This window comes from Oryzias melastigma, linkage group LG17 (genome assembly GCF_002922805.2).
Source record: "Oryzias melastigma strain HK-1 linkage group LG17, ASM292280v2, whole genome shotgun sequence".
In the NCBI taxonomy this organism is placed as follows: Eukaryota; Metazoa; Chordata; class Actinopteri; order Beloniformes; family Adrianichthyidae; genus Oryzias; species Oryzias melastigma.
Window position 1 is genome coordinate 14,905,927 of NC_050528.1, and position 12,598 is coordinate 14,918,524.

The 12,598-nt window shown below is 39.7% G+C and overlaps 2 protein-coding genes and 1 long non-coding RNA gene across 3 annotated transcripts in view; 2 read left to right on the plus strand and 1 right to left on the minus strand.

The window, feature by feature from the left end:
* The window catches only part of LOC112144307 (tripartite motif-containing protein 16-like), a gene marked incomplete in the record, with an annotated part of 1,074,856 nt that overhangs the window by 289,415 nt on the left and 772,843 nt on the right, over window positions 1-12,598 (plus strand).
* march11 (membrane-associated ring finger (C3HC4) 11) lies at window positions 782-11,484 on the minus strand. Its single transcript, XM_024268869.2, has 4 exons — window positions 10,759-11,484; window positions 5,351-5,506; window positions 3,119-3,311; window positions 782-3,017 (listed from the first exon to the last, which is right to left on the minus strand). Exons 1-4 carry the CDS (start codon window positions 11,041-11,043, stop codon window positions 2,695-2,697), a joined length of 957 nt encoding a protein of 318 aa, XP_024124637.1. The 5' UTR covers window positions 11,044-11,484; the 3' UTR covers window positions 782-2,694.
* On the plus strand, window positions 2,893-3,416 carry LOC118599927. Its single transcript, XR_004949465.1, has 2 exons — window positions 2,893-3,020; window positions 3,111-3,416. It is a non-coding gene; the product is annotated as an uncharacterized LOC118599927 (long non-coding RNA).

Here is a 12,598-nt window from a genome sequence, read left to right on the forward strand (position 1 = left end):
ACAATTAGCCTCCAAAAACTGCAGAATACCAACAGAAATTATACAAATTTAAAAAAATAATTAGCTTGAACTATTTAGGAAAAACTATTAAAAAAAATGCTGAGTATTACAGTTATGACGTGATACATTTTCATACTAACATTTAGAATAGGTGAAAAAGAAAATGTGTGCAAAAATGCTAAAGTGTGTGCTAAACCAAAGCTAGCAAATTAACCAATTTCAAAATACACACAAAACTTTTTAAAAAGGACTAAATAAGTTTGAATTTTAGCAATTAAAAGCTGCAGCTCATATTTGTTAATAAGAGTTTAAATTTTGGACAGTGTTAAATTATAATTTAATCCCAAATTATCTTAAAAATATACAAAAATGATGAGCCAGATTGGTAAATAAATGCTGTAATATGACATTTAAATTCAAAAAGTGCAAAAGTGAAATAATACTTTCTCTGAAGAAAGTGCCAGAGAGCTGAGAAGATAGATAGATTGATAAAACAATATCAGAAATTAAAGTTACAAACGCTAAACAGCAAAAAAGTGAAAACAATTTTAAAAAAGCAGCTAAACAGTATTTCAAAATAAAAGTGTGAAGTGAAACCTTACATTGTCCTCTACATTAATAGCCCCTGAAAAGAAGCTTAAAAACGTATAAATAATTGATCCTGAAGATCTGGACTCTCAGGGTTCCACCTTTTAAAAACATTTTTGTTCATAAAAGGTGAATGTTTCAAATAAAATGTTTTTTTTTCTTCTGACAATCAAGCAAAAACAGACTTATTTGATCCATTTGTATAAATAATCTTTATACATTACACTTGAGTTACATTCAAAGGAAACAGGAAACCAGCAAAGACACATTCAAGTAATTTTCGTGCATTGAGACGTTGATATTCAGCCTCTTAAGGCACAAAAAAAAGTATACAACCCAAAGGAGGCCAAGTCTAAAAATCTGTTGAAAACCCTGGAAACCCTCAGAAATACTGGAAGCTCCACAGAACACTGTAAAAAAAGAATCCCAAAGCTGTCGCTACACCACGAACTGATGCTGATGAGGCAAACCTGAAAGAGAAGGCTCAAACAAGGACACACTATGACAGAAAATGATGCAGCCACTTCTTCAGATTCTCCTTTGTGCATTTTGAAATGTAAGTCACTCTTTTGGAAGCACGTCCTTCCTCAGAAGACACTCAGCTTTGAGCAGTTTTCCTCTTTCTGATTTTTGATCATATTAGCAGCCAAATTGTGCAAACAGTCTATCAAACACACAAAATGGGATAAACTTGTTGAACTTTAACTAGCTTAAGTCAGAGGTAACACCCTTAAATTAAAATACATAGAAATAAAACTAGCAATGCTAGCTTTTCTCTGTTGTCTCCATCTTGCTCAATCTTTCAGACAAGAGACGAGAACTACATGATAAAAAAAAACAGCAATTCATTTATCCAACTTGTCCATAAAGTTTAAATTAAGAGAGAAAAAAAAATCCTCCAAACTGTCAGGATTTTGTCGATATGCTGTAGCATCTTTAAAAATAATCGAAATCCTTCTTAATCTAGTTCAGGATAAAACAGAAGCTTGAAAACCAGCTCAAGTAGCTTATTATACTTAAACACTTAAATGTCAACAATGATTCTGCTACAAATACAGACAGCAGCGTGTTAAAGTTAACGTCAGTGGCTAGATTTAAGAGACCGCATCAAATAACTTTGGTCCGATTGTTTGTCATTTCAGTTTTCATAACCTTGTGATTATTGCTTTAACCTTCAAAAATCCTTCTAAAATCAAAATGTAGCTTGAAAGCTAACATTAGCATGCTAGAAAGTGTGACACGATCATTGACTGTAAAAGAGAACTGATCCCTCCATTAAGGTTTTAAACAAGAAGTGCCAACAGAAGCCAAAATCCCATAAACTTCTATAGAGTAAAAAACGTCTATTTCTCAGTCATTATATTTGTCAGAATAATCATCTTTGCTCTGATACCTTTATTTTAAACATGTTCTTAATAATCATAATTTTGAATAAGTTCATGACTGGTGACTGTAGTTCGGACCAATCACTGTCAACGGGTTTCATAATGTTGTATCAAGACGCCACGGTGAAGGCTTTGGCCCGATTTGGTAAGGAGGTAAGGCATTTTCTATGGGTGACGTCAACATCTTGCTTTGTCCAGTGATTAATATATGTCTATGATCACTATTTAAGAAACTGACGTCTCCAACATGCCGCTGTCCGTATTTCCAAAAAAATGGTGATTGTATTGACTTCATTCAGTTAGAGGTGGAAGTAAGTCGTTTTATGGGTGATGTCACACTCACTCAATCCAGTTCTCGTATACAATCAATGGTGTCAGCGGAGATTAAAGTCAAAGTAGCTTCATGTCAAAGTAAAACCATCAATCTGCAGTTAGCATGACTCAGCAAAAACCAATGAACACTTTCAGAGTCCACAAAGAAGAAACCAATTTCAAACCCCAAGACTTGGTGGACCAAAAGTGTTGGTCTCATTTGGTCTGAATTCCACACAGCTTTGGATGTTCGCCGTTGGACTAAAAGCTGGAAGAAGTCCAAACCCAAAAAGCAGTGAGATGGGTTTGAGGGCCGGCCCCAGACAGAACAGAAAACAACTCACCTTTAAAAAAGATTTGGCAACAAGAAACGTCAAAAAAAGAGATTCAAAGTGCCACCGTGGGGCTTCTACACAGATGTCACACGAATGACGACCTCTCCAGAGTCCGTGTCCTGGCTCGGGTCGTTTCGGGGCAACAGTCCGGGGCAGAACGGGGCCAAGCAGAGGCAGTTCCATGGGTGGGGCCCAATCTGGGCGGAATGGAGGGGGCTACTGGGCCCCAGAGTGGCCAAAGGCAACCAAAGCGTCCTGGGGGCCACAGAGGGGGGGCCAGTGCTGATCTCCTCCATGTCCTTGGCTTTGTTGTAACTCTGAACGTCCCAGTGAAGATTGACGGCCCGCCAGCGCATGAAGACGTTGTACACTGCTGCCCCCTCATGGACAATCAGACCTGGTACAGTGCAGACAAGGTTTTTTTCATCTTACAAATCATTCTGGATAAACAGGAACAACCTAAAGAGTTTGATTTCATTCCATTTCTGAGGAACTCACCGACGCAGACCAGGTCCATGAAGCCGTACATGGCGTAGCAGATCTGGAAGAGCACGTCGCGGCGCTGCCAAATGGCCTGAGGGCTCAGCGCCGACCAGAAGAGCCAGGAGATGCTGGCCACCAGGAAGAGAGAGCCCAGCAGCACGGCGATGATCTGCACCTTCTCCACCAGGGTGATGGTGATGGACTGCCACTGAGGAGAACGGGAACACTTCAGCTCCAACAGAGACGATGGAGCAAATACAATTGAAACAATGAAAAGAGACTTTTATGACTACATTTAGAAGTTTAAAAAAAAGAAAAAAGTATTAGTTTAAATTTAGCAGGTTTGTGGAAAACCAAACTAACTTCAGCTGAAAGAAAATTCAGACCAAATGCAACCAAGTTGATCATTTTTGTCCACCAAGTCTTGGGGTTTGAAATTGTTCTGGACTCTTAACATGTCCATTGGTTCTACATTAGCATGAAGCTACTCTGACTTTAATCTTCGCTGACACCATTGAATGTAGATGAGAACTGGACCAAGTGAGCGTGAGTATAAAAATTTTCATCGAGTAGATGAAATGGTCTTTGAGAGAGAGTAAAGGTTCAAGCCAGTAATCAGTGTATAATTCACTGGATAGTAGGTAAACCAGCCCATAGAGAACAGGCTCGAATCATAAAGAAAAGTAAACGCTAATTGGGGGGAAGTTGGATTACGGCAATGACCTGAAAGTTCCAAACAGGAAGTACCTGCTGGTTCCAATAAGCTAAAATCCCATAGACTTCAATAGAGAAACAACCAGCTTTTACTCATTCATTTGATTTGCCATATCAACCATTATTTCTCTAATACCTTTTTTAAAATGCTTTTGTTAATCCTTTTGGTTTTTCAAATATTTGTCTTTATTCCAAGTTATTCATGTTGTAAACTGACCAATCAGATGGTTCAATAAAAAAGGTGGTCTCACGTTAAACATTCAAACCTTTTATTGACAGATGCACACTTTCAAGTGGAAGGGGTGTGGCCTTCTAACAAGCTCACTCCTGATTGGCTAGAGTGGTTGCCATAGACTCTGACCATTAATTGTAAATGAGAACTGAACTATGGGTGTGATGTCATCCATGGAAAATGGTTTTCTTTCAGTTGCGGTTTTTTTGCAATGTGGACATCAGCATGTTAGAACCTAAAATCATCAATAAGACCACGGTTAAATATCCCAAGATTCCACTGCACGGCGACCTAAATGGAAGTTTTTCAGCAAATTGAGTGGGCGTGGAGGTTTTAAGAAAAAGTTAAAATTTTACGTTGACCGGACGATTTTTCTCTAAAAGTTGACATCGGTCAGTGGCCGCCCAGGTACATTTTGAGTTTAGACGGTGGAAGGCGGGAATGACGCCATTACAAAATCAGGGGACAGTGGGGCGGCCACAGGGTGGTTCGCCAGCCAGCTCTGACTGGACGATGTGTAAACGTCTCCGGATGGCGGCCGTCCATTTTAAGCATCGCCAGCCGCTCAGGAGCCCAGTGGTAGATGAAAAAAATCGGGCGACGGCATATAATCTTGAAGATTCTGCTGATACTTCCCCATCACACCAAGGCAGAGGAATTTGTTACCGTAGCATAAGCAGCGATTGGTTTGAATCGATCTGACAACCAATCAGGAGTCAGTCAGGAGTGAGCTTGCTGGAAGGCCACGCCCCTTCCACTTGACTATAGCCTTGGGAGAATCTTTCAATGAAACGCTTCAAATGTTTACATTTTTTTATTGAGGCATTTGATTGGCCCGTTTATAACTTAAATAACTTGCAATATGAAATAAACTTATTAGAAATAACATACTAAAAAGAGAGTAGAGCAAACGTTCTGACAAACGTAATAACCGAGTAACAGGTGTTTATTTCTCTTTTGAAGTCTATGGGATTTTGGCTTCTTCTTAAGTGGCTACTTCTTATTTGGAACATCAAGGGGGTGGGGTCACTCAGTCCAGTTCTCACATACAGTCAATAGATTAGAGGGATTTATTGCCCTTTTAGAACGTTCTGGAATGAGGTGTGGATATGCTATATAACAGTTGGGAAATAAACTATGAAGAAAGATCTCAGACCTCTAGAGAAATCAACTTTTAAGTTTCCATGAATTCTTTACCAAAGGCTCCTCCCACTTTGGGAAGTTCCTCGAATGCATCTACAGAAAAGGTGGTTTCTCCTTCCATTCCACAGAAGCAGCGATGCTGCGTTTGGGTGTTTTACCTGCCACGGCCTCTTCAAGTTGATGGCGATGACCTGGAAGCGATAGCAGCAGAGCTCGCAGGTCCAGCAGCCGCGCTCACTGATCCACTTCAGCAGGCACTGCTGGTGCGTGTACCTGACGGAGCCGTCGCAGCGGCACGGGTTCATCAGGTCGCCCTGAACACCACAGACAGAGACAGAGCTTCAATCTCCCTTTAATCTAAAGGTAATCCCTGTCATTACAACATTACTAATGTGCTGCACGACTCCTGCATCACTTAGAAGTGACTTTCTTTGAGATTCCTGCTGAACTAGAAAATAATATACAGTGACGAAGTATTCCACAACCGGACGACGGTTGATATGGTTTCAGGATGACTCATAATCTAGATTATTTCGTGTTAAGGGAAAGCAGCGGACAAACTGTTGGAGAACCAACCTTCAGCTCTAATCCAATAAAATAAAAATAATCAATTCACTTTGGAATTAGAGACAACAAAACAGCTGAGACCTGTGTGTCAGAAACAAACTGGAAGTATTACCAATATAAAAGCAGGGTAAATATAGACAACCCAAATAAATATTTTATTCCAGGATTTTAAAGCTAATTAAACAAAGCCAAAAATAAAATAAAAGTTAACAAAGAAAAGTAAAAATAAACACAAAAAAGCAGACAAAAATGAATAAATACAAGTAAACCTCTTGTCACCTGAATAAAAAAAATATATTAAAAAAATATTAAAATCTTGAAGATTCTGCTGATAAAAAAAAAAAATCAAGTAGATGTTAGATTAAGAAAAATTTGGAGCAGAAGTGGTTTCTTACATACAGGCGTCAAGGGGTTAAAAATTTGAAATAAGTAAGTATATAAATGAATTCAATTGGATAGATAAATAAATAGGGGCCAAAATTTGATATTAGTGTAATATCACTTCAGCTAACCTCCAACAACAGGACAGACAGCTGTTGACTCTTTGCTGAAAGCAGAACATTCATTTACAAAAACAACTGTCTCACTTATTAAAAAAAATATTAAAAATTTGATTTGATTTGTTGAATTATTTTCTTCTCTTAAAGCCTCGTCGTTTCACCGATTTAAACATTTAATGACAAATCTACTGAACATAGAAAGTGTAACATTAGACTCAGAATACATTAATAAAGCCTTACTAAAGCCCCTCACACCTCCAACCTAACATTACCAGTGCAAACGAAATGGCGAGCAAATTTGGAGCGTTTTCTTTTTTTTCAAACAGCATTTTTTCATTTGCTCCCGAATCACTACCGGTTAAAATAAACACTCAAAAAGGCATTTTTAGGCTTCATTTTTAAGAATATATATCCTTCATCATCAGAAAAATGCCACATGGGCATGTTAAAAACACAGAAAACACTGGTTTGACCTCAGTTTGATATATTTTTGTCTTCATTGAGACGCTTTATTAAAGAAACTCCACATTCTGAGCACGTCCTAAAAACACAAAGGCCTGTGTGATCACAATCTCCCAAGATGCATCACTTTTAAGATGAAAACCTTAAACAAATTTTGAACTAAATGTAATCTTTAGTGATTACAAACAACCCCATTTCCAGAACTGCCAAGAAAAAATGGATGCAAATGAACAGGTTTGACTCCAGATCTTCAGATCCTTCCAGCCTTCACCTCACCGTCTGTCTGAAAGGACCAACGTGAGCGAGAAAAATCAACACAGCAGCTGTTTTTTCCTCATCGATTCATCTCTGCCACAGCGGCTATAGATTACCCCTCAGTCACTCCAGGATTACAGAGAAACTCCGCTTCTGGATCAATGCTGGAACCAGGATTCATATCACATCCTTCAGTATTGATCCCCAACACAACTTTCCAATCATGGAAAAGTTTCTTGTTCTTCGCTCTTGGTCAAACCCTTCCAGCAGGTCATGCATCAAAGAGAACAGAGGATTTGTCCAGCAGAGGCAGCGCCATCGCTCACATCAGCGATCACTTCTCCAACGGCAGGAAGAGACGCCACATTAATCACGGCGCCGCCTCCTTCCTCCCTGCTGGTGATCCTCAGCAGCTCCGACCTGCCGGCGAGCTGTGAGCGGCATATTAATAGCAGATTAAGATCAGTGGTCAGAGAGCCCACTTTTCCCTCTGCCGTGTTGACCTTGTGGCTTTAAAAAGGACCTCAGAGGATTTCAACAAGTCAGTTAGTCACTGAAGCTGGACTGAACCAAACAAAGACCAGTTCTACAAGTCCTAAAAATATACAAGTAATCAAAACTCAGGATGGACAAATGCTCGAACGCTGTTCAGGTCAAAACAGGAACTTTTTTAAATAAATAAAACCTCAGATTTGAAATGAAAACTTTGAAAAAAACAGACACAGGACACAAATAAAGGGAATAACTTTTCTGTCTGTTTGATGTTGCCATGGCAACAGCATCCAATTTTGGAGCTCCTGAAATTAACCATTTGTGCAGTCATAAAAGCTCCTCCACATGTGCTATGAGTATTTGAATTTAAACAAATGTGCTACAAAAATAAAACACTCCCCATGTGTGTTCAGTGAATTTAAACAAATGTGCTACAAAAATAAAACACTCCCCATGTGTGTTCAGTGTCTTCATCTAATCACAAAGTGAAGAAGTGAAAGGTTTTTCTTTTGTTTTCCAAAGACTGACTTTAAAGATCTAAACTTTTAAAGATGTAGAGGAGTTCTGGAGTTCCATCCAGATCTACTAAAGGTTTTTCCTCACAGAGCTTTTGGTCAAATCTCCCATTGTTTATAATGTTTATTGTAAGAAGAAGTTTTAAATACAGAAATATGAAAAAAAAACTTTCCATCATTTAAAAAAACATTGGAATTTGTGCTTTACAGATTTAAAAATGCAGCGTTTTGTTTGATCTACTGTTTTTATTAAAGACCCACTTTGATGAAAATTATGTTTCTGATGTTTTGAACATGTTATTTTTCTGATGATGGACAACATGCAAGAAAATTAAGTTATCTAACCACTCTCATATGTGATACATGCATTTCTGAGACCCCTATCTCATTAGAATGAACCAAACTTTCCTTAAAAACTCATTCTGTTTAACATGTTTTCTGTCCTGTAGTTCATCATCAGTCCACTAGGGGCAGTAGAAGAGTTTTTCAGGTTCATTTCACAATGACTGCTTTTGGCAAGAACATTTTTTGCTAATTTCTTAAATTTATGATGAGAATAACTCATCAATTGTTTTGAAATAACTTCTTTTTGTGTTGAAAGATTGTAACAGTTGTTAATAATTATTACTATACAGTTGTAAATTAATAATGTGGATCAAATTTGAGACAGTGGCTACATAGTGTTTTTTTCCTGAACACGTGAATATTTTTACATTGTAAATTCAGATTCTTGTGAGCAAAAATGCTCATAATTGAAACTAATTGAAAATAATATTGCAAAATGTCTTTTGTTGTTTCATCAAAGGGTTAAGAAATTATCTTAATTTAAAATAATTTGACTTTTCTGTGAATTTGTGTATGTTGTGGGCCTCATAGAGTTCTGAATATTCTTTTATCCAAATCATTGTGAATCAGGAGCAGATGAAAAATGTCATGTTAGGTTTGGGGTTCTGAAGGGCTGTAAGCTAGTGGGAGAGTGTAAACAGAGAGCTCTCAGTAAAGAAGGGGGCGGGGTTGATTTGCCATAACAGCCCCAGTCACAACTCAGAGGAGCGTTTCTAATAAACTCCTGCCGCTCTGCAGAAACTATGCCGTAACAAACAACACTAATTTTTTGATTTTGCCAAAAAAAAAAAATCAGTATAATCTGAATTCAAAGGCCACTGGAAATGATTTTACAAATCATAAAAAGATGATCGGAGTGGGACTTCTTAACTTTAAATCTGTTTGGCAGCTTTTATGTCTGTCAGGATTGTCAAACAGTGAGCTTGTCCAGCCTGCGGCTTTGGATCAGAATCAGATAGCAGTCTGGGCCCGGAGGCAGAGTCATCCGATTAGCTTTGCTAACAGGCTCGGAGAACAGGATATTCACTTATGCATCCATCGCCCTGACTCCTCTGTCTCTACAGCTCCGGCTGGGACAAGTCGTTCCTCCCCAGTCCCGGCTGTGACAAGCCAAGCGGGCCTGCGGAGTGTCAGATTTCAGACGGATGGATGGAGTGTTGATTTGTCCCCGCTGGTCCACATCTGCAGGAGTTCTTCCAGGAAGACCTGCAGACAGGCCGACGCTTCGCTCGGGAGCCACGCTCTGAGTGGATTCTATGCAGACATGACCTCAAAAGTGACGGACGGGAATTTATTCACATGTGCAATTACTTCTGTGATTGTAGAGGGTGTACACTACGGATCACTATTTTGAAATAAAATGTTATTTTCTGTGTTTTTGTCTAACTTAAAAAAACATAACTCCAGCCTGCTGCTACCTCAATAAACACTTCACTCCGAATTAACTTACAGGAAAATTAAAAAATGCAAAATTATAAACTAAAATAACGTGCAGAACCAAAGATCCTGAAAAAGAATGTCACAGTTACTTTATACTCCTCCTAGGGGGCGTGGTTAAGTCTCATCTGAATCCAAAGCCTCAAAACAAGCTAATATTATAATTACAGTCATGTCTTCATGCTCATATTCACTGTGTGTCAAATTTTAGTGGTTGCCTTTTATTTGTTTGTTTTCATATATAAAGCACTTTGAGTTACTCGCAGAATTAAAAAAGGGCTTTAAAAAATAAAGTTGGATTTGATAATTCCTAAAAAATAAACAGATATTTCGGACAAGTATTGCAAATTTCACTTTAACAATAGTTTAACCCTAGAGAACCCATGATGTCAATTTTGGCTGCTGTTTTTCATTTCTTTTCTTTATATCTTTCTTTCTTTTTATTTTTTCCCCTTTTCTTTAAATAATATGTTTTATTTATTTAAGGCTGGTGTAATTGGTGCTACCAAACAAAAACATTTTTAATAATTTTAAAAACACAGAACATTGTTATTTGGGTTCTGCTGGTTCAGGAATGAAAAGAAAGTGCAGAAACCTTTCGAGAACGTGCCGATGGTTAGGTCTCTGGAAAAAATTAAACTCCTACAAACCTTTTTAATAAACTGCTATACTTTTAAATTATGGAAAAGTTAAAAATAATAATAATAATAATGAAATGTATTTTTAATATATTTTTTAAATAAATTAATTATAATAACATTTCTAAATTAATTTTAGAAGTTGACTGTTACAGGGGGAGCAGGGGGGCTTCAGTATGTTTTGCCGAAACCCCAAAATTGGTTAGAAACGCCCCTGTCTCAGAAAAACATTTCCTTATTAAATATAAAGTATTATTCTTGTATATGTATTGAGTTGATTGTAAAATGCTTGAGTCTCGCTCGCCTCATGATGCACACCTGTAACCTGTCAGCCAATCAGAGGGCAGCGTCTCACCTGCTCTGCGCCCTGGAAGCAGATCCGGCAGCTGGGGGTGGGGATGCAGGTGTCGCTGCTGCTGTTGGACGGCATCTCCTGCGCCTTGCGGGAGGTTCCCCCTTCCTCGCCGGAGAATCGCCCCCCGCTGTCCTCCGCTGCGTCCCCGCAGCTGCGGGCCTCCTCCTCCTGCTCATCGCCTCCGTCGCCGGGGTGCGGGCGGCCTCGGGAGCCGAGCGCCTCGCCTTCCTCCCGGGCGTGGCGCTGGCTCGAGCCTCCGTCCACCTCCTCCTCCACCGCGCTCATAATACCCTGACAGATGCGCGTCCACGCCGCCCTCAGGCTCCCGGATCTCGGCGCTGCGGCGACATTCCCCGGAGCTGCAACCGCCTCACGCGCTCCGGAGTCCCGGGGAGCGTCTCCACGCAGCCTCCGCGCATCGTGCGCCGAATCCTCTGCAGTCCCGCGGCCGACGCTCCTCTGAGCGCAGAGGGGAAACCCGGACCCCTGCAAGCTTCTCTCAGGAGGCTGCGAGCAGCTTCTCCCCGAGGAGGAGGAGAGCCATCAATCAGGCTCGAGCCATCAATAAGATGGAGGAGCTTCCAGAGCAGCGGCGGCTCCTGCTCCGCAGCCTCGGGATTCACCTGCTGGGTTAAAGGAAACGCGCTGTCACGGTCAGGGGTGGAGACTTCTCCGAGTTCAATCCGTCTGAATGAAGCATCTGTTTACATCAAAGCCCACAGGACAACAAGCAGGATAGATAATCAATATGATTCAATATAATCTGGTATCTAAAAAAAATATCCCAAAAAGACTAATTCTAATGCAAAACACATATTCTGACAAAAAGTATTTCATCTCACATCCAGGGGTGTTTTAAAGAAATGTATGGACTTGGGCACTATTTCGGGGCACCCACAGAAGGTCGATACTTTACTATTATACAGTACTAACCAATACTCATTTATGATACTTGTAAAAACAATACAGAATGAAAAATGATCTATAAGCGTTTCTTGAAACACGTAAAAATTATTGCAGGTGGATTTTCTCTTCAGTAGGTTGCGGTAAAAAGTGATTATTACTTTGAGGAAGCATCATAGACATACAGACTGGACCGGTAACTGACGTTACTTGTTGGATTCTGCACAGCAGAAACTTGAAATAGTTTTGACATGTTGACCAGACTAGAATCTGGGTTTGAGTTTTACTGACTCCACTCACCTGTCATTAAACCCTTCCGTTGTCTTTGGGGTCCAGATGACTCCAACCACATATTGATGTGTGATTCCTTCCATGACAAATGTGGACAGGATTTTATGTCTGCCATGGACATTAGTGAAATTCAAATATCAAAGATGAAAAAAAGTTTAGCGTACCGTCTTGTGGGGTCCAGATGACCCCACTTATAATGTAAACAAGCTGAGGAGACCAGAAGGGTTACAAAAAAACCCCCAAAATGAACTTAAGTGGCATCCATTGACTGTATACGAGAACTGGACTGAGTAAGTATGATGTCACCCATAGAAAATGACTGGCCATTTTTCCCAACCCTTACAACTTCTCCCTATCCCTACATGTATCCCTTCAAGAGGAGAGTTATCGAAAGTGTCTTCAAATTCAGATATTACTAGCCCTTGATAACGTTGTCAATAGTCGTCAGGCATCTATGCTAGCACGTTGCTGCTAGCATTCAGAAAATAACATAACACAAATGTTAGACCTTGGGAAAGGCATGCTAAAACATTTACATGTAAATTCCTTGGCTTCAAACTACACCCAAATGAAAAAATGAGTTTCTCCAACTCATCAGTGCAAAGTGTAGAAGACCCTGTTGGTGCGAGATACACAGTCCTAAGCC

Bases quoted from the DNA above. Each gene is read 5' to 3' on its own strand.
- march11 (XM_024268869.2), bottom strand. From the start codon at position 11,043: ATGAGCGCGGTGGAGGAGGAGGTGGACGGAGGCTCGAGCCAGCGCCAC. The intron at 3,312-5,350 runs GTAAAACACCCA...CGTTCTCCTCAG, and splicing joins ACTTGAAGAGGCCGTGGCAG to TGGCAGTCCATCACCATCAC. The intron at 3,018-3,118 runs GTGAGTTCCTCA...GCACTGTACCAG, and splicing joins CATGGACCTGGTCTGCGTCG to GTCTGATTGTCCATGAGGGG.